The 21,360-nt window shown below is 48.0% G+C and overlaps 2 protein-coding genes, 1 long non-coding RNA gene and 1 pseudogene across 5 annotated transcripts in view; 1 reads left to right on the top strand and 3 right to left on the bottom strand.

The window, feature by feature from the left end:
* Window positions 1–6,273, bottom strand: part of ADD2 (adducin 2) — a 72,700-nt gene extending 66,427 nt beyond the window's left edge. The window contains exon 1 of one of the 2 annotated variants that reach the window (XM_081017377.1): window positions 5,836–6,273. The gene's annotated coding sequence lies outside the window, so the exon portion shown is untranslated. The remainder of the gene's footprint in view (window positions 1–5,835) is intronic. The other variant, XM_081017376.1, reaches the window with a different exon arrangement.
* Window positions 6,274–6,372: 99 nt separating this feature from the next.
* The window catches only part of LOC308483588, an 18,369-nt gene continuing 3,381 nt past the window's right edge, over window positions 6,373–21,360 (top strand). The window contains exons 1-2 of the long non-coding RNA XR_013989708.1: window positions 6,373–6,919; window positions 15,074–15,353. This is a non-coding gene — a long non-coding RNA (uncharacterized lncRNA). The remainder of the gene's footprint in view (window positions 6,920–15,073; window positions 15,354–21,360) is intronic.
* Window positions 8,635–9,304, bottom strand: LOC308483546 (NADH dehydrogenase [ubiquinone] iron-sulfur protein 4, mitochondrial pseudogene; annotated as a pseudogene). The gene has a single exon. The product of its transcript is annotated as an NADH dehydrogenase [ubiquinone] iron-sulfur protein 4, mitochondrial pseudogene (transcript).
* On the bottom strand, window positions 10,520–18,993 carry FIGLA (folliculogenesis specific bHLH transcription factor). The gene is made up of 4 exons (XM_081017621.1): window positions 17,309–18,993; window positions 15,057–15,281; window positions 11,258–11,491; window positions 10,520–10,594 (listed from the first exon to the last, which is right to left on the bottom strand). Exons 1-3 carry the CDS (start codon window positions 17,426–17,428, stop codon window positions 11,261–11,263), a joined length of 576 nt encoding a protein of 191 aa, XP_080873747.1. The 5' UTR covers window positions 17,429–18,993; the 3' UTR covers window positions 10,520–10,594; window positions 11,258–11,260.

Below are 21,360 nucleotides of genomic sequence, written 5' to 3'. Positions count from 1 at the left end.
CCACCTCTAGTTTGTTCTCTTACTGTTATTTGACCATAACGCTTGTGCAACTGCATCTGACAGAAATAGAAACCTCGCCTCAAAAGCAGCAGCAAGAGGGAATATCCAAGAATTCTGGAAATGGTCTGCTGCATCCTTGGATGAGGCAGAATTTAACACCAAACATAACCATGGAAACAGAGATGTAGCTTTTTCTAAGCCACGTAGAGCGTTGGAACATAAAGCCTACAAGAGCAAGGAGATGTGCCTGCAATTAGGAAGAGCTTCCAAAGACGGGCACACAATTTATTCAGGGAGAAGTGACAACGGAAAGGAGATAAAAGGAGGAAATGGTCTAAGCAACCACCTGGGTTGCATACCAGATGCAAAATGGAACTAACCTGTCCCGACCCCGATGTCTTGGACCGCAACTCCCATCAGCTCCAGCTGGCACTGTCATGCTTCCATCAGCCCCAGAATTGCACAGGATGATGGGAATTTTGGTCCAGGAACATCTGAAGGGCACCAGGTTGGGGTAGGCTGCTCTTTCCCATTTCAAGAGAAATATTAAACCAGGTAGAAGAAGACCAAGTCAGTGGTACAACACCAAAATTTGGCACCGTCCCACCTCTTGCCTTCCATTCCACATCATAGTTGCAGTGCCCCCAAGGAGCCACACTCAGTGCGACTGAACTGGTCGTGCTTCCCTAAATCTACCTCTGACTAAGAGAGTAGGGATGAATAATAATAATAATAATAATAAAAATTATTTATACCCCACCCTCCCCAGCCAGAGCCGGGCTCAGGGTGGCTAACACTAATAAAATTACAATAAAACATAATGGGGGAAACAAACAAACAAAAATCAGTTTACTAAAATACGGGTTAAAATACAGTTTAAAATGCAGCCTCATTTTAATAGTAGCCCAGAAATCAAAACCATAAGGGGAGGGAAACATAAGGGTCGGACTGAGTCCAAACCAAAGGTCAGGCAGAACATCTCTGTCTTGCAGGCCCTGCAGAAAGATGTCAAGTCCCGAAGGTCCTAGTCTCTTGTGACAGAGCGTTCCACCAAGTAGGGGACAGTGCTGAAAAGGCCCTGGCCCTAGGTGAAACCAATCTAACCACCTTGCGGTTCCAAAGTGTTGTTATTTATGGACCTTAAGGTCCTCCGCGAGGCATACCAGGAAAGGCGGTCCTGTCGGTACATGGGTCCTAGGCTGCATAGGGCTTTAAAGGTCAAAACCAGCACCTTAAACCTGACCCTGTACTCCACCGGGAGTCAGTGCAGCTGGTAAAGCACTGGATGAATGCGAACCTGTGACAAGGACCCCGTAAGGAGCCTTGCAGCGGCATTCTGCACCTGCTGGAGTTTCTGGGTCAGCTTCAAGGGCAGCCCCATGTAGAGCGAGTTACAATAATCAAGCCTGGAGGTGACTGTCACATGGATCACTGTGGCCAGATCAGGGCGAGAAAGGTAAGGGACCAACTGCTTGATACGGTGGAGATGGAAAAATGCCACCTTTGCTTTGGCTGCAACCTGCGCCTCCACGGAAAGGGAGGCGTCGAATGTTACACCCAAGCTCTTGTCAGAAGGCGCTGGCACTAACTGAGCCCCTGCAAGAGATGGGAGTTGGCCCCCCAACCCCATGTCTTCCTGACCCAGCCAGAGGACCTCTGTCTTCAAAGGATTTAACTTCCACCGGCTCCCACGCAGCCATCCAGCCACAGCTTCCAAGCATCTGGTCAGCGTGTCTGGGGCCGAGAATTTGCAATGTCAACAGTTTTCCCAGGAAGATTGTTGCACAAGTCTATGGCCCGTTTACTGTGGTAGCACTTGCACTCTGGAACTCCCTGCCTACTGACATCAGAGAGGCGTCCTCACGGTACTCCTTTCAGTGCCTGCTAAAAACAGCTTTTAAAGACAAGTCTACCCAGACATGTAAATGTTGCTGTATGTTTTTAGTTTATTTCTGATCTTATCTTTTGAATGTTTCAAAGGGTGATTTTTATTGATAATTTTATTGTTTTATTCTCTTTGTATACCGCTTTGAGGGTTTTCTTTTAACAATCAAGCAGTGTATAAATGCTAGGAAATAAATAAGGAAATAAACAACAAATTAACTGAAAAGTTGGTGATAACAGACCTTTCATGGATGAAAACAAGGGCAAGCTCCCCTTCTGTCACCTCAGCGATCTAACTGAGCGGTTCCTGCCTTCCTAACCACTGTTGGTCCTTTGGTCCTTCCTTCCTTCCACTTCTAATGCATCTTCCTTCCTTCCTTCCATCAATGCATCTTTCCTCCCAAAGGAGCCCCGGGCAGCAAGGAGCACAACAGGGTGTTGTATTCAACACAGTGCTGAGGGAAAGGGCTGTAGCATCTTCTGCACATGCAGAACGTCCCAGGTTCAGTCCCTGCTGGCATCTCCACGTAGGGCTGGAAGAGATTCCCTGCTCGAAACCCTGGACAGCCGCTGCCGGTCAGTGTAGACAATGTGAACCAATGGTCTGACTCATCTTAGGCAGCTTCCTATGTTCCATCAGTTTGAGGGTTTTTCCTTGTGTGATGCAATGTTCTACCCTCTCTTCCCCACACCTGGCACTTGAGGTCAAACCCGGAGACCCAGCTACCCAACGTCTTTCGCTGGGATGCTGCCCACACCCTTTAGTCCTCATGCCTAACAGAGACAGACAGGCACAGGGATAGTGCATGCAATGGCATTGGCTCCCATTCCATTGCAGGTTACCTTTGACTCACAGTTGCCTGCGCTGTCAGAATTTGCAGCTAAACGTGACATGATGCTTAATGGTTCAAGGGCAGGGTCTCTTTTTACAACTATAAGCAGCAGCTGTAGGTGCCTCGCCCCCACCCCAAACCCACTACAGTGGTACTTTGGGTTATAAACACCTTGGGTTACAAACACTTTGGGTTACAGATTCCGTTAACCCGGACGTAGTATCTCAGGTTAAGAACTTTACCTTGGGATGAGAACAGAAATCGCACAGTGGCAGCGTGGTGGCGGCAGCGGGAGCCCCTGTTAGCTAAAGTGGTACCTCAGGTTAAGAACGGTTTCAGGTTAAGAACAGACCTCCGGAACAAATTAAGTTCGCAACCAGAGGTACCACTGTATGTTTGGGTTGGGTCTGCAGCATGCAGGGAGAGGCAGTAAACACTTTCCTCTGATCCCACACCCGCAATGAGCACTTCCTCCTGAATGCTGCTGTTAGTCGAGGAAGAGGGATCCCATTGACACCAGCAGAGGCTTCCCTCCTGCCGCAAACAGAGTTGGAGAAGGGGGATGGTAGTAGGCAGAAAAAGGGTTAACTCCCTTCGCCCTGTGAGGGAAATCAGGCCCACCCACAGTAATTTAGCCTGATAAAACATTGACATGCTTGAAGAGGTATTTAGCAGACTTTGGTCAAAGCCACAGCCTAGATTTAAAGCATCCCCAACATAGATTTAAAGCACATGACTTCCCCCAAATAACACTGGGAACTGTAGTTCCCCCTCATAAACATACAATTCCCAGCATTCTTAACAAACTACAGTTCCCAGGATACTTTGTGGGAAGTCATATCTGGTTTTCAGCGATGTCTGGGAGCTATGTAGAGGCACTGGTGGCTTCATGGTTTTTCCTGCATCATTATATTTGCATAGCATAAACCAGGGGTCAGCAACCTAAGGCCCATGGGCCACAAGCAGCCCATTTAACTGGCCCATGAGCCGCCCTTGAACTGAGTCGCTCGCTCAGCGATTCCCCGCATGCTGCACTAAACCGGCACAGCGCAGTGCACGGACTCGTTTCTGCGGCACCGGAAATCGTGTCTGCACAGAAGCAGACACCGAAAATCGGATGATATAGCGACATATCACCCAGTCCAAGAAGTCCTGTGCTTTAAATGCATGTTGTGAATTTGCCCTAAGAGAAATGGCTTCCCCCATAAAGTTACCTGGGAAGCATAGTTTGCTAAGTGTCGCCTAACCACTCTTAGCTCCCAGGATTCTTTGGGCAGGAAGCCAGGATGAGTGCTTTACATTATTGATGTCTCATCATGCCCACCAGATGTTTTTGACTGCAACTCCCATTAGCCCCAGTACTTAGCTTGTAAGCTCTTTGGGGCAGAGGCTTCCCCTTTTCTACCATTTTGCTTCTGTTACTCTGTGAAATACCAAGAGAAGGATCAATGCTCAAATTACAGGGAAGATGAGAAAGAATAGGGTATCGTTCTTGCAATCCGTGGGCCCCAATCTGTGTCTCATTCCTACTGGAATGAAACCATGCTGCTCCCACAACCTTCTGAAAACCGTGGCTAAGGAGGACAGCCGGACCCCACTCTGCTCCACCAGCAGATCGCCGCTTGAGTCAACAAAGCAGACACTCCTCATCCTCCAGGCCCAAAGCCACAGAGGTTGAAAGAGGTTGGAAAGATTCTCGTGAAAACAGAGAGGGGGTGAAAGGATGTCCCCACCTCAAAGCATTCTGAAAGAGGAACTATGGGGTCTCATCACAGAATTCTGTAGTTTGAGCACTGACAAGAGCCAGTGAAGCTTGGTGGTTCGAGTGTCAGACTAAGACTTGGGAGGCCAGGGTTCAAATCCCTACTCACTGGGTGACCTTGGGGGCCAGTCACTGCCTCACAGGGTTGTTGTGGGGATTAAATGAGGAGGGGGAGAACGACATATGCCACCTTGAGCACTTTGGATGAAAACGTTGGGATATAAATGCATAAATAAATAAAAATATGGATGGTCCTGGTTGACAAACAGCAGCGCCTAGAGCAACCACAGACCTGGTAGTTGGAAAGGGAAGTAGGATTGTTTTCAAAGTGAAGCTCAGGGCTGCAACACTCTCTCCTCCTTAGACCTACTGAGCATGTTCCGATTATTTCGCAGGGGCTGTGACTCATGAGACGTCCTGGAAGAGGAGACTGGGTGAGCCATGGCTGCAGCAGCCCTCACGATGAGGAGCTTGCTTTGACAGTGAGAAAACAAAAGGAAGAGATGAATATTCAGCAGGGATGAGGCCAAGCCCAGGTTAAGTGTGGCTCAGGAGTCCTCCCTCCTGTCCTCCTTCCTAACCGCACACAAGGTGGAGGAAGAGAACCTCACAGACACAAAGAGGACCCTGGATCTGGCCCAGAGAATCAGCCGCCACAGGGACACTTCCCAGCATTTTCCAGTCACTTCAAAGTGCAGAGCTAAGACCCACCTCTGTTGCCAAGTATCTATGTGTGAACCCGCTGCCTAGGAAACCAGAGGAATCCCCAGAGATCAAACACCAGAGAATCTCCATGGCATGTAAAGCCAGATCAGAAGGTTTTCATTTTTAGGGATCAATGTATCCATAATACACCTGTGTGTACACACACACACGCACACGCACTTTAAGATGACCAGCAGCCAGTTCTGTCCAATGGGCTGCTGCTGTGTTGTAGCATACAGGGCTTTTGGCCACGGTCGGTTTAAAATTGTTGCAAAAACAGGCCAATCTGGTTTATGCAAACCGTGCAAGAGAGTAACCTCCACCCCCATCCCCACCTATATTCCGCTTCCAGCTCAAGAAACACCGCCTGGGCTCTTCGGAATTCACTCGCGTGCTGGCGAAGGGAGCAAGCAGCCCACGAAAAACAGCAGCAGCAACCCCAGCACATTGGGGTTTTCCTTTTTGCTGCAAGATGGGGTGAGGTGGGCGGCACCTTTCGACCCACAGATTCACTGGTGCAAAACATTCAACGACAAATAGGTTTTACCTATTTCTTTAAAAAAACAACAACAACAGAAGCAGAGACAATAAAGTGGAAAGCCGACTTGTCGAAGGTGCGGATGAAATCCGAAAGGTTTGCCTCCTCCTTACCCGTTTAGCGCATCTTCCTTGCAGGGGCGGTTATTCGCTTTCCTCCCCGGCAGCGCGGTCCCTTCTCCCCCTTCCAGTCAAAGGAGCCCACCGGAGGAGCCCATCCTGCGATCTCCGGATCTGTCCCTCGCCGCGCCTCGCGCCTCCTCCTCCTCCTGGTCTCCTTGGGCGCCTTCGCTGCTCTGCGCGCCGCGGAGAAAGAGATCCGCCCAGGGAGGTGGGGAAGATGCCGGGCAGGGGGAGGAGGCGGCGGCGGCAGCAGCAGCAGCATCCAAAAGGGACCCGAGACCCAGGAACCGGGCGGCGGAGGCAACCTGCCCGCCTCGCCCCGTCCGCTTCGGATGATGACAAAAGGGCGGCTCCCCTCCGCGCCCCGAGCGCCCCCCTCCGGACGGCTGCGCGCACAGCCAGAGGCGCCGCGTCCCTCGGCCACCGAGCCGCCGCGCTGCCTCGTCTTCTGCTGCAGGGAGGAGCGGTGACGCAATGGGCCGTTGCCCCGAGGAAGCCCCCCCCCCCAGCCGGGTGGGGGGACCCCGATGGGTGGGCCGGAAGGATGCGCCCCTCTCCTTTAAGGGGCTGGAAGGAGGAGAAGTAGCCGACGATGGAGCTGGCCTCCCTTAGGAGGGGCTTTATTTGGCTGCGCGGCACTTGTTTTAATGGCGTTACTTAGGAGTAGGAATAGGCTGCTGCTCAGGAGTCGACAGGGGAAGGGCACCTGCTTGGCACCCCGAAGCTCCCCAGGTAGGGCGGGGAGAGAAACGCCCGTCCAAGATCCCGGAGAGCCGTCGCTGCCAGTCCGTGTAGGCAGCACGGGGTCGAGGGACCCAATGGTCTGAGTCGGTGCGCTGCGGCGGCGATCAACAGACCTCGTTGCGCATGTGGGAAGATGCTGCCTTTGAAATGTAGCGCGCATCTGGCGCTGGCGCGGGAGGAGCAGGGCGCCACTCTGTGGCCCGCGAGACGGGAGCCTCGGATGCGGGGCTGCGGGAGAGGGAAGAGGCAAGGAGCCAGGACCACCTCCGCCGATCAGGGGTCACGTTTTTGTGAAACGATCTCGCCCAGCCCGATGAGATCCTTGATGGAAGTAAGTAACTGGATTGTACGCTTAGAGTTCGCGGGGAGGTTATACGACACTGACTATTGAGCATTCATTCGGGGTTTTTCTGCTGTGGGGATGGATGCCGCTTTTCCACAATGAGCTGCGCCCAGAGCGGCTTACAGCAAACATGCAAAGCATCACAATGCAGAGCACTAGAAATGCAAATAAACAAAATGCAGAGCAAGTCAGTGATTTCAGAAATCACAAAAAGCAACAATTTGGCAATCACAGAATAAATTCAACGTTACAAACACACCCACACCCACAAAACCCCCAAATCATCCAGGCTTAAGTACATAACCACAGAGCAAAACAAGAGTTAACCAACGATGAAGTTTCTGGTCTTGCCGCTCTCCAAGGAGCCTGGCTTAAATGCGGTTCAGCTGGCTCCCATATCCTTTCTCCAGAGGAGGCTGATACAGCAGCAAAAGGCAAATGTCGGAGAAGGCAATGATGGTGAGTCTCTTCTCCAGCCTCCTAGAAGTACCAACTGCTGGTTATTGCACTTACTGGACAGGTAATATGCAGAAAGGCGTTTCTCCCATCGCTTTTGACCCGTAAACAGTTTTGGGGCAGGGGGAAGCAGCAGAAAAAAGTGGCAAAAAAACTCTGCGCTAATTGGGCAACCTGAATTTGCTGGTATGTGATGGAATCCCACATGCAAATTGTGACAGTCTGTTATCCCACTGTGTGTTGTGTTCCTTGTTGCTGTACGGGTGTGAGGCTGTGCACCCTCCAGGGGGCTAATGCACAACTGTGTCACATAGTTCTGATTTCTCTGCTTCTGAGGACTTTCCATTGAAATCCGCCTTGATGGTTTCTTTTTAAATGATATTTATTAAAAGTTTAACAATTACAGAAAAAAAAAGAAAAAAAAGAGAGATTAAAAAGTTACATCAAAAAACAATAAAAAACAATAAAAAACAATACAGCACAACAATAAGGGAAAAATAACAAACATTTAAAAACAAAAACATTTAAGAAAACACATCCAGTATTTCCATATCCTTATCTTTAGTTTACTTGTTTCATCGACCTTCTCGCACCTCCCTTTTTTGTATTCTAATTCAATTTAGCTGTTTCAACAAATCCTTTCCCTCTTTCTCAATTTTTGTTCTATAAATTACCTTAACCCGATCTGACCTTAAATTTTACCCTGAAATCCACCTTGATGTTCCCACACTAGTGTGTGGTGCTTGATGGGATGCCTCCATGCTATGTGTTGTTGTCTGTCCCTCCCACCCCCATCCTCAGTTAGTACTTCTTTGCCCTCTGGAAGTTACATGAACTAGACGTCCATTATGGACAGGTATGCAAGGATTAGTTTACCTGTGCATGCACACCTGGTTTCCCCCCCTTTCTCTTAAATGGTTTTGTTCACAGAGTATTGCAACAACAAACTTTTACCAATGCCAAAACTTCACGCATGTTTCATGGAAGGGAAAACAGACAATTTTAAATTTCATTTTTGAAATCATGTTTTTCAATTTACTGATTTTGCACAGAGCAGCATTTAAAATGATGTTCATATGACGCACCAGCCCTGCCAAGTTCAGAACCAACAGCTCACCCTAGATAGCCTTCTCCAGGGCAAAGAATGACAGGGCGAGGCAGGGGAGTCTCTGATCTCCAGACCCTTCCCCTGCCCCCCCCCAACACAGAAAGCCACAGTGTGGCCCAGAGAATAACATAAACAGTACTTTTTTATTTTTAAAGGTCAAATTTATTAGGAGATTAAGAGATGTATTATACATGGACTATAAATACAGCACAGCTGACTTTATTCACAGTCAGACGCAGAGACAGCCAATGCCAACCTATTTTGTGGACACCCTTGGTCTTTTGTTCCAAGAAAAGTTTGCACTATAAGACTTGGATTTAGGTTTTGGAATCCTCTGCTCTTGAACATAATAGCTCCAGCCATTCCCCCCCCCCCCCAGCAAAGGCTATAGTAGCTTCTTTCGTAAAAAGGTCATTAACACATTGGACAGAGGATCCGCGGAAGATGCCCAGCCCATCAGTGGGTTTTCCCAGCGCTCCCTTGTGTCAAATTCTATCTTCCATTTTTTTGGATTGTTAACACCAGCTTGCATGGCATCACGGGCTGGAACAAAAATGTGAACTTTTCTGGTTTTGATATGCTCCTCTGATACACCTGTTAAAGGTGAAATGTCCAATTTTTCATCAGCTGTGATGAGTTGCGTGTCTTGAGCTTGGTCCTGTGCCAGCCGCCATGTGGAAGTGTTCAGTGACCTGGGTCCGAAGCCACTGGTGGAGGCCACGGCTGCTGCTTCTCTCCCTGCCCCGCGCGCCAAGTGCCTCGGCAGCCGCTGACATTGAGAGCTCCTGCAGAAGCAGCACCGCTGCCATGTTGGTGCAAACAGCTGCTGTGGAGACGGGCATAAACAGTACGTTTCACACACACCCATAAGGGGTTGGACTTATGGCCCTTTGGGTCTCTTCCAACTCTACAATTCCCTGATTCTAAGCATACACAACCCAGGGACACAAAACATGGAGACTGTCCCCCCCCCACTTTTCCTGCAAAGGCCATTTTTCTTTTTGACCACTGCAGTTTTGCACAAGAGCAGTTCTGTACAAAACAGCTGTTTTAAGAGTAAAAATAAATTACAGCAAATGTGCCTTTCTCTGCCAGGAGTAAGCATGGTGCATCCTTTCTTTTGGGGCTGATGGAAACAAAATGGTTTGGTTGTGCTCAGGTGATGCAAAAATGGAAGAGAAGGGCATGGAGCTAGACGGCGCACAGCAAAACTTCCCAACACACATAAAGCCCCCCCCCCAACCTGGCCACCCAATCTGCTTGCCCAAGGAACACGATTTCCCCTTATCACATCATCTGCAGAACAAGGAAAAGGTAAACTAAATGGGGAAGAAAGTATGGGCTGCCATTTAGATGAGGATGATGCAAAGCACACTCTCTCTCTCTCTCACACACACACACACACCTCTGGCTGCGGTTCATTGGATCCACTTTAAATTGCCATACGTACATATCTTAGAATCATAGAATGGTAGACCCAATTGGAAGGGACCCAAAGGGTCATCTAGTTGAACCTCCTGCAACGCAGGAATCTCAGCTGAAGACAACAGTCATCCAACATCTGTTTAAAAACTTCCAGTGAGGTTCAGAAACCTCCACTACCTTCTGAGGTAGTGTGTTTCGCTGTCAAATAGCTCATGAGGCTGTTCCTAATAAGGATCAGGTCCATGGAGCAAAAAACAAACAAAACCCCCTGCTTTGGCTTCTCTCTCAAGCTGAACCTTCCTGAGAACACCCTCCCATATTTAGGGGAAGCTTTCAGTTACCCTGTGAAGCTCTTTGCTCCCCACAATGAATTTTGGTCCAAAGACTAGACTGCAAAGATGCAAAGCATGAGTCATAATTGTGGCAGATTTAATTTAATTTTAAACATAACAAATGAAAACTCATCAAACAAGAACCCCCGGTTTGGGTTCCTTTCTGTAAGTGCTGCGTCTTGAAGAGCTGTTCCTCCATCTGCACCAAAGGAGGCTCTGAAAGACAAATTGTTTGCAGGTGTGGAAGTGCATCTGCATCTTTGCTGATTGATTCCAGTCCTGCGCTCTTGATTTTCCATCCTGCATCCTGAAGGCAGCATGCAGAATAGGATAAGGATTAAACTGGAATGAAATGAAAACAGGAGGTAAAGGATAGCAATAAAATAGCAACATAAAATGTATAATCTTAAACCAGTTGTTTCCAAATTGGGCACTACTGCCTCTTGGGGGGGGCATAGTATTACCCGGGTAAGTGCATGAGCTACTATTTATCTTATTTATTTGTTTGTTTTATTTCATGAAACTTATACACCACTTGCTTGTAAAAACAAACAAACAAACAAACAAACAAACAAACCAACAAACCTCAAAGCAGTTTACAAAAAGGAAAAAATGATAAAACCAAGAAAAAATTACAATACTTAAAATACAAAAACCGATTAAAATTCACATTGGCATTTATAAGCATCTGGGTAGGTTTGCCTAAAGAAGAATGTTTTTAGCAGGCGCTGAACACAAAAAAGTCGAAACAGTAACAATTAATTGCACATTTATTCAAAATCCAATTAAAACCGTTTAGCTTAGCCAGTTCCACAAAATTTGTACATTTGATCCAGCAGTACTAGCCTTTCAAAGTTATTTGCATCTCCAGCGCCCCCTGCTGTCCCCTTGCCTCTTAGTGCCCCCCCCCCCCCGAATCCCACAGCCCCACAGAGGGCGGCATCGCGAACTTTGGGAACCACTGAAAAGGTAAAAGGTAAAACCAAGCCCTGGAGAAAACCTTACCTGCTATCCGGTTGTGTGAAGTTCCAAAATCCCCACATAGGTAGGAATAAGTGTTTCCTCCCAGGCCCACATGGGACTCTGAACCACTGGGTTTGCCCACACCACTTCCATCCCATTTTCCATCTTGATGCAGTTGTTGGGTCTCTGGGGCCTGGGACTGGCTGGTGAGCACTTTTCTAGTGGTGCTGGCACTGAAGAGGGCCCAGAAGGATCGTGAGCTGCTGGATCTTTCAGCTTGTGGAAGCAGAAAGGAAAACAGATCAGTAGTGAGACAGCTTGGATGACCACATACATACGAAAAATTGCAAAGAAAGGGGTGCTTGGGAAAGAGCCGGCATGATTTCATGGGCAGAGCATTAACTGGCTTTTTGTAGGGATTAAATGAGGAGGGGGAGAACCATCTCTGTCACTTTGAACTCAGGTGGGATATTAAAGTATTAAATAGATGAATAATAAACACAGTGAATGTAATGTATTCGCTGTACAATTCCAGGTATGGCTAAAGTTTGCTATTGCCTCACAAGTGCTTTAGTGCAAATTCAATTATTTATTTCAAGGAAAAATTAATGACGGGGGGGGGGGAGATACCTTCCCTACCCACTTATTTACGCAAAAGGTAGTGTGATGTATACCATCCACCACCCCAAATCAATCACCCCACATTGGGGAAAGTCAGTTGCAATTCTGCTAGTAGCTTTCCAGGGAAGGACAGTGTTGCAGTAACCCGCTTGGAAGCAGCTGCTGTTCAAGTGCCACAGGTGTCCCAGTGAGCAGGGCCCAAGCTCCACAGGTGCATTCCAGGGGATGCCCTGGAACCTGCACAGCACAGGGTTTTGCAACAAACTCAGGAGGTTCTTCAGCAGACGGCAGCGTGTGGCAGGGTTCTTTGTTGCTTTACCTGGCCCAAGGAAACCTGCCCACCCCACACAGATACATTAAAACCAAGGGGGGAAAGAAACGTCCTCACCCATTTCTAAAATGAGGTTCACAGGAAGTTCGGGAAGGGTGGGGGGGTTGCAAAGTTAGTTTTTCTCCTACCTCACACCCTCCAGTTTCTTCCAAAACTGAGCGCAACAGGCGAATGTATTCAGCAGTGGCTTTAAGCATATCAACTTTGCTGGGCTTCCGGTCCTTTGGAATCAGTGGCACGAGAGCTTTGAGCTTGGAAAAGCAACTGTTCAAGTTCTTTATCTGTGTGTGGTGTTTTTTTTTAAAAGCAAGCAATTAAAGCCGAGAGATTAGTGTCTCCTGAGCCCTTCAAGCCGGAGAAACCTTTCCTTCCTTTGCACTCATCCTGTGATGAGCAGTTGGGAAGAGCTCCCCCTCCCTCCCATCACCTGTCCTTCCAGATGTGCATTTTTACTAACCTGTTCATGAAACCAAATTATGACTCATTTTCTTCACTTTGGCTGCCTGCTAATTGGACATGATAGTGGGGTGGCTAACCTGTGGCTCTCCAGATGCTGGACTGACTTCCATCAGCACCAACCCAACTTGGCCAACCGTCAGGGGTGATGAGAGATGGAGCCTCAAAAGCATCTGGAGGCCCACAATAGACACCCCTGTTTACTTTCAAGATTTGGCCTGAGGACAGAGGGACAGAGATTCAAACTCCAGTTTTGCCATATGCTTAATAATCCTGTTGCTGTTGCTGTAACTGCTGCAGGTTTGGGGATGTCAAACAACACTTAAGACAGCAGAGTTTTTAAGGGAGATGAAAGTGGTTTGGGAGAGGTATCACTTCACATTACTATGGTTATTATTAGGAATAACATTCTGATGGTAAGAGCTGTTTGAGAGTGGAAGGTGGTGCCTCCATTTGATGTTTTTAAATAGAGGTTGGATGGCCACCTGTCTAGGATTATTTAGCTGTGATTCCTGCATTGCAGGGGGTTGGAGTAGATGACCCTTGGAATCCCCTCCAACTCTACAATTCTATTATTCTAATTACCTGCTATTCACTCTAAGGCCACAGAACAGTTACAACAATTTAAACACAGTTTAAAACAACTCTTTGTGCGCCCCCCCCCCCCGTTTTTGTCTTTAATTAAATAGATTTTGCCTTGGTTTTGTCTTTAATTTTTGACACAACACAAATACCTGCCAGAGACAGAAGTGGAATGAGTATGACATTATGAGCCTCTTCCAGCCTCCCTTCAACTCCCAAGAAACTATTGCCATTTGCCTTCTGCCAAAGTCTGATGCAACCAGGTTGCCGAACTAACCTCCTCAAAGTTTACCCAAGCTATCTAGAGTAAACAGTTAGCAATGGCTGATTTCCTGATAAGAATGCTCTCTAACAGCATAAAAGCTTTTTTATTGCTGTGTCCTGACAGCTTTCCTGGAGGAATTGGCAGAAGGAAACAGTCCTTCCCCCAGAAGACAAAATATTCCAGGAAGCGTTGGCTGGTGGCAACTGAGGAATGGCCATCTGGGTACAAAAAAAGAACATCTCTTTCTCTACCAAGCCCCAAGGAATCAACTTGTAAAATGCAATGACCACTCCATACAGCTTGCAAGGCTTCAATGACCATCTATCTGGGGTACGGCAAATGTTGGCATTTACCGGTAGTTCTTAATCTTTGGGGAGGCTAGTGGGAAAAGTCTGAAAATTTGGGCACTTCCCCCATTTCCTGGCACATTTTGAGCCCAATGTCATCCTCATTTCCACAATTTAACACTGAACAATGGCTTTTACCATGTACTCAGAGTAAATATTGAAAATCTGTCCCCAGGACCCAGTAATTCCTGAAATTCACCTGCACATCTCCAAAAACCCATCAGTAAATGACCTGTTTTCGCACTCATTTACTTGTCAACATTGGCATTTGCTTGTACCAGCACATTCACATCCAACTCTGACTCAGCCTTTGACCACCTCAGAGGATAAAGTGTGTTTCACATTGTTACCCCACCAATTGCTTGAACAAAACTAAAGAAAAGACCAGAGAGCAGGAAGTATTTTGCAATCATTAGCAGATTTCCTTATGCTCGTCATGACCCGGATTTACTTAGCATAATGTTCTGGAACAGCCTTTTCCCAACTGGCTGCTTTCCTGGTGTCTGGAAATACAACTCCCATGAGCCCCAGCCAGAACTGACATGTTTCCATCAGCCGCAGCTTCGTATGACCAGGCTGGCTGGTGCTGATAGAAGTTGTAGTCCAAGACTTCTGGAAGGCCAGAATGGGGAAGGCTGTCAGCTGGCAGGTGTTTCCCTTCAGAGTCAACCCCCACCCACTTCCCCAGGCTCCTCCTTCCACCAGTTCATTCAGCCCCTATAAAACTGGCAGATGTTTTCATTTATGAGAGCCATCTTCAAATATCTGAGGGGCAAGCTTGTTTCCTCCTCCAGAGAGTAGGACTGAACCAATGGATTCAAATGGCAAGGAAGGAGATTCCGGCAAAACGTTAGGAAGAATTTTCTGAGGGGAAGAGGCTCTTTGACAGTGGAATGGACCTCCTTGGAAGGTCGGTGGACTCTCCTTCATTGGTGGTTTTTAAGCAGAGGTTGGATGGCCACCTGTCATGGATGATTTAGGTGAGATTCCTGCAGGTGGTGCCATGGGTCGGTGTTAACCAGAAGGTTGGTGGTTTGAGCCCACCTGGGGACAGCTTTGGGCAGGATTCTTGCATTGCAGGAGCCTGGACTAGATGGCACAACTCTACTATCCTATTATTCTGTAACTAGGAGGTCAGAAACTCTTGTGGCTTCATACAGTGGACATCTCCTTGGAATTAAGTTCTACTGTGTGTTCAAGAGGGCTCACTCTCAAACCTCAGTCTCTGTGTCTGCTTACCCTCTCTCTCTCTTTAGCGTTCGCTGCTTGCCTCCTTCCCAGGACCTGATCCTGGTTCACCGTGGGAAGGTAGACACCAGAGGACTTCTTCTTCATTCGGGTGATGGGGGCCTTGACAGGCATGGGGCCAAAGTGTTCATTCAGCATCTCACCCAGGATCACAGCGGAAGGTGCCGGGGCAAGCTGAGGCCGCTGCTGGGTTTCTTGCATCGCCATCCTCACTCCCTGGATAGGACAAAGCAGAGCTGATGAGCATCAGGAGCAGCCTGGTCATGCCAAGAGAGCCACCAGCTGCAGGTAAAACCCACCTTGCCACATTTCAGGGAGGGGCGACCAGCTAGGGATGGAGGAGAAAGTTGCAGCACTTAATGTTTAAATCCACACTTTTAAAAAAGAGGACCAAAACACAGCTAACTTTTGGAATTTGCACTTTTCCACATTTTGCAATGCAGTTCTCCAGCCAAAAAACATTTATGAAAACACACAAATTAGGAGAAAGTCTGCATACAAATATATTTGTCAGAACAAACCAAATGTGAATATATTAGGAGGAATTGTTTTTTAAAAATATGTGCATTAGTTTGTATGCAAAGCTGCATACAATCATGTGCTGATTAGGACAAATTTGCACTGAAATGAAGTTTCAGGGGGCTATTTTTCAGTGGGGTGGGGGATAACTCTGAAACTGCAGAAATGTGGAGAACCAAATTTAAGATTGGAAAAAAGAGACTCTGACTGAACCAAACTTGACCCTTCCATCCCTAGTGACCAGCTATATTGTTTATATATATTCATTTATTGCATTTACATTCCATGTTTTTCTCCAAGGAGCTCAAGGTGGCATATACATGTTTCGCCCCCTCCTCCTTTAATCCTCACAGCAACCCTGTGAGGTAGGCTGGGCCTAGAGGCAGTGACTGGCCCATAGTCACCCAGTGAGGATTTGAATCTTGGTCTCCCAGGCCCTAGTCCTACTCTCTAAGCAATATAGCACACATTATAAATTCTTAAATGCAGCTTTCCCTTATTGTCAACTTGTCAGATAAGGCTGCTTTATTCACTCCAACATTTTTAATTTCATCACTGAGGCATCTAACCAATGTATTTGTTAGCTGCACGAAATGATTGGCCTTATCTCTTCTCTCAGTTAATTAAAATGAACTTAGCTCAACTAAAGCTATTAAAAAAAAACCTTAGCTCTGTTTTTGCTAATGAGTTCAACGAGTGTTTAAATCCAAACCAGTTCAAACCAACAAGTGCAGAGTAATAAAGATAAATCATCCATGTTTACATGTGTAGGTGTCCCAAACCCACACCTCTGCTGTGTATTCTTTTTCTGCTCTGAAGAAGACAGACAAAAGAGGAAGAAGAAAGCCTATGAACATTCAGAATGGAGGGGAAAAGGCTGGGCGGCGGCGGCGGAGGTTCTTCTCCCCCCCCCCCCTTGTGCTGGCTGTGGTTGGTGAGGGTTGCAGCAGGCCCAGGAAAGCAGATCTTGGCCCATTGCAATTAGGCTTCAGGGATGATGAGTGTTAGGAGAGGTATTCAGCTAGTCCTTGGGTAGGCAAACTAAGGCCCGGGGTCCGGATCCGGCCCAATCGCCTTCTAAATCCTGCCTGCGGACGGTCCGGGAATCAGCGTGTTATTACATGAGTAGAATGTGTCCTTTTATTTAAAATGCATCTCATTGCTGACCCCTGAGTCTGACCAGCGCCAGAGGCTGGTCTGACCAGATGGATCTCCTGGTGTCTTCCAGGATAAGAGTCTGGGGGCTCATCCAGACTTCCTTTTGCGCTGTGCTGTCCAGGCTTTAAAGCCTCATGTCCAAGCAGTTTTGCTGTTGTTGCGGCAGCGCTTTCCACGGAAAACCTGATTGCCGTTTGCTCTGATTCAGCAGCAAAACACAGGTTTAAGTGGGCAAAGTGCAGGGACAACCCCCCCCCCCAGTGCTCAAACATGGAGCTTTAAAGGCTGGACCTGCGCCTAGAAAGGTGGCACCAAAGGAAGTCTGGACGAGCTCTGATTTGGCTACAGGGTCCTTTCAGTGGTCCTGTTTCTGCAGTGAATGGCAAGCTCCAGAAGGTGTCACTAGCAGACTGGTGCTCAACCCTCCAGTATTTATACAGTGCAGAGGTTTTCAAGTTTTTGGGTCCACGGCTCCCTTAACCAACTACCTTCTTTCTGCAACTCCCCTGTGGGGCTCAGGAGCCCAGTTATGTCACCCCATGCCTGCCGAGCTGGCAGCATCTCACCCTTTTTCGAACACCTTCCCTTGTGGAGTGTTCCCTCCGCCTCCTCTCCTTGAGAGAGGCAGTCGCTGCTGCCGCCCCTTGGCCTCTTAGCAGCTCCCCACGCCCCACTCCCACCCCCATCCAAAAGAGAGGTGCCTCCTCACACTGCCCCACAGGGGCCTGGGAAGCACCCCCTGGCCAGCCCCAGAGGCCGCATTCGCCTGGGGAGCTTGTAGCCAGGGCTGCTGCAACAAACAGTTTTGCAAGCCTTTGGGAGGCAGAGATGCGAGAGGGAATCAGAGGAGCGAGGGAAGGAAAGAGGGACAGAAACCAGTGTTGCCTGCAGTACCCCTGGCCATCATTCAAGGCACCCCACGGTGCCACAGCACACTGGTTGAAAACTTACTGATATACTGAGCTCACACAGGGCACTAACTAATCCCTTCCAAACATATAGGGAGGAAACTGCCCGTTGAGGTTTCATCGGCAGGGCTGCACTCCCATGTTTGGAATCTGGTGTGTGTGTCCATCCTGGGACCATTTATGTCAGGAGTTCTCAAACCTCTGGGGGCCCCTGCCCCCTTGGTTCCATAGACTCACCCCCAGTGCACCATACTCTATAAAAAGCATTATTAAGAACAGTGGTTTTCCTGACCCACTAAGGAAGATATTAGCATAGTAACATTCAAAGGAGTAACAATTAATTGCACATTTATTCAAAATCCAATTAAAACTGTTTAGTTTAATTAATTCAAGAAAAGTGATGAACTTGACCCAACGATACCAGCTTTCCAAAATCTGGTAGTCATTTACACCTCCAGCACCCCCACGCTGCCCCCTTGCCTCTTAGCATCACCCCCCCCCGGGTAATCCTCCCCAGGGGGCGGCACCATCCACTTTGGGAACCACTGACCTATGTTACTGGCAGCACAGATTGCCCATGTGCAACCAATTCCTTTTACTGCCAGCTGTGACTCCTGGACAGAGGTAGCCTGGCACCAGTCACTCATACTCTGGCTAGACTGCTGTAATGTGGGGTACATGGGGCTGCTCTTTAAGATGGTTCAGAAACTGAACTTTAGGCCAAAGGACACCTGCAAGGGTGTCAAGTTGGGGCCGGGCATTATGAGTCTACGGCACTAACACTATGCCAACTGCATCAGATCCCAGTTCATTTCTGGGCTCTATGCAAAGTGTACATTTTGACCTTTAAAGGTTTGGACCACTTTCCCACACATGAAGATCTTCAACAGAACACATTGTGCAGGGTCTCCAAACTGCATGAGGTGTGGTCTTAAAAATATGCTTTGGGGTGTGAGGAATCCAAATCTGCTATAATTTTTGTGACTGGGCAACATTTAGCTTGGTAAGTCTACATTTGATGAAGAAGCACATCAACTGCTTTCAGAAAACCAAAGAATTATAATTATAATTTTACATTCTGAAAATGTCAGGTAATACTAAATAATAATAAATAAATAAAATTAATATAGAATATAGCTGCAAGTAATTTGCAATCATTTTTAATCATTTCTATGTAATTTTACTCATTTACTAAGCAAAACTATATTATATTAATTTAATCAAAATATCTTTTGAGTTCTCAAGTCATGTTCCAACTTTTTAGCACCCCTCATTCTGAGGATTTGAAAGCTGAAAAATTCAACATGCCCTAGCCATGACAAGTGGCAATAGTGCTGCTTGGGCCACACAGAATTGGCACACTGGTGTTTGAAAGACGTGAAGCAACACCATCTACAAAGAGGGTCTCCCCTTAGATTGCCCACCTGCACGACTTCTACCACAGAATGAGGCTTCTCAGTGGTGGCCCCTCAGCTTCACCTGATAAAGACTTCCCCACCAGATGCTTGTGGGAAACCAGCAGGCAGGATTTGAATGCAAGACCACCCTCCCCTCCTGTGGTTTCCACTGGTGTTCAGAAGCATTTCTGTCAACAGCAGGAACTGTGGAGGCACAGCATAGACATCATGGCTGGCAGCCATCAATAGCCCTCCATGAATTTGACTAATCTTCTTTTAAAGCCATCTAGATTGGTGGCCATCACTGTCTCTTGTGGGTGCCTGTTCCATAGTTTGACCGTGCACTGAGTGAAGGAAGACTTCCTTTTAACTGTCCTGCATCTTGCAACCATCAGCATCACTAGATGTCCATGAGCTCCACCATTAGGAAGGAAGGAAGGAAGGAAGGAAGGAAGGAAGAAACTACTACTTGGGTGTCCCGTCAGTGCCAAAGACTTTCTCAGTTTCCCAGATTTTTACATCCAGTCTGCTTCTCTCTGCTGGTTTCTTCTTGTACCGATACCTTCCCTACCCCAGAAAAGTCCCAGGTATACGATACAGTTAAAACAGTTAAACAAAATTCCACACTCTAGCCCCAAAAACAGTAATTCCATACTACACATTACAGGGAGAACACCAAACTACAATTCTTCAGTTTTCAAAAGGTGCAGTTTGAGCAGCCAATGGAAGCTGTAAAGAAAAAGTACCCCCCACCCCTCTGGAGAGGGAGTCCTACTGGGAAGGCACTCTTAAAAACCACACCCCCCCTTCCAAGAGTTGCAGGAAGGTCTTCTCTATCAATCTTAATCTTTGGCTGGCCTGTGGTGTTGCTCCATTTTAAATAATTTTCATTACAATTGCACATTCTTGCAAGAGCTTAACAAAGGGTACAGAATACATAAACACATAGATGGGGCCAGTCTCTCTCTAAATCCTAACTACCAGGGCTAAACAATATAACAGCTCCTTTCTCTGCTGCTGAAAAAGGGAGGTGGCCCTGAGTCTCAGCCTGCAGAGTGGCTGGGGAAACCCAGCCAGATGGGCAGGGTACAAATAATAAAATACTATTATTATTATTATTATTACATACTTCAAGAGAAGTCGACAAGTACTTTACCACCACTGCTAGGCATTAGGAAACCCTGAAGTGGACCCTGTACTTACAGACTTGAAGAGACCAGCAGGCCCCTTGGCTCCCTCTTTTCCTCAGCCCAGTCCAGTATATCTCAGGTGATTGCCTGCTTGCCCTAATGAAGGCTTCCAAATCACTGAAAACCTGTGTTGGGAATAACCACACCTGAGGCTTTCTCTGTTAAAGGACCAGGAGACTTCTAGCTTTGCCCCCACCCCACCGGCTTTGCCCCCTCTTGTTGCTTCTGTTGCTGGGGCGCAATATAGCCTTTGTTGCGACCCATAGGTGTGAGCAGAGCTAGAATGCACTGAACCGCCTCAAAATCAGCTGCAACTTCTGTCAGCCCCAGATGTTGTAGCCCAACATCTGGGGGGCACTAGGTGGGCAAAGTCTGACCTGTCCCTCCGTGGAGATGATGGCAACTGGGAGGGTTAGCTGGCTGAATGGCAGCCTGCTGCACCCCCACTAAGCCCTTTGCCAGGGACAGTGGGAGAGCGCCCCAGCATGCTGCTTCAGTGGCCGGGAAAGCAAGCCCCCTCGAGATTCTCCCTGAGAAAGAGGGGCAGAAGAGGCACCTGCTGGTGGGTCTGAGGCGCCTCCCCACATCGTGGCCCTAGCCAGGTTTCTGCATGCATTTGGAGCAGATTACACCTTAGGGGGCAGCAGCGCATTGCCCAATGCTAGGAGTGCGCTGAACTGTTGCAAGGGCTTATATAACTGCCTTTGTTTCAGCCGGAGTAGGACATCTCTGGGCAAACGCGCCTCGCCGATTCTCTCGGCTCATCGCATCTCTCAGCCATGCCGACCTGCACGCGCCTCTTCCCCCTGGGGGGGCGCAGCGGATGCTGACGGGGTCCTTTCTGCGCTGCGCATGGTCCTGCAGGGGGATTTGTGCCCCACCCCGCGCAAAAGCCTCGTCGCTTCTGAGCCTATAAGGACGAGAAACCTGCTCTGAGACCGTTGGACTGTGGACAGGGCAATTGTGCGTGGCCAGGCCTGCCAGCTGATCCGGAGGGAGCCTGTCCTGCGCCTTTAAGAGAGGGTCAAGCTCCAGAAAACAGCAGGCGAACATTTTCCCAGCAGAGAAAGAAATATTAGCTCGGCTCAGGTGTGCAGTTCACACAGTTACAATCCTTTGGGGT

Source organism: Podarcis pityusensis (genome assembly GCF_964106645.2).
Source record: "Podarcis pityusensis genome assembly, chromosome: 8".
NCBI lineage: Eukaryota > Metazoa > Chordata > Lepidosauria > Squamata > Lacertidae > Podarcis > Podarcis pityusensis.
This window is presented reverse-complemented; position numbering and strand designations above follow the sequence as displayed.

Coding starts and splice junctions, on each gene's coding strand:
- FIGLA (XM_081017621.1), bottom strand. CDS start 17,428: ATGGGGGTGGGAGTGGGGCGTGGGGAGCTGCTAAGAGGCCAAGGGGCG. Junction 15,282..17,308: donor GGGAAGGTGTTCGAAAAAGG/GTGAGATGCTGC, acceptor TGTCCTATCCAG/GGAGTGAGGATGGCGATGCA. Junction 11,492..15,056: donor ACGCTAAAGAGAGAGAGAGG/GTAAGCAGACAC, acceptor TGCTTCCACAAG/CTGAAAGATCCAGCAGCTCA.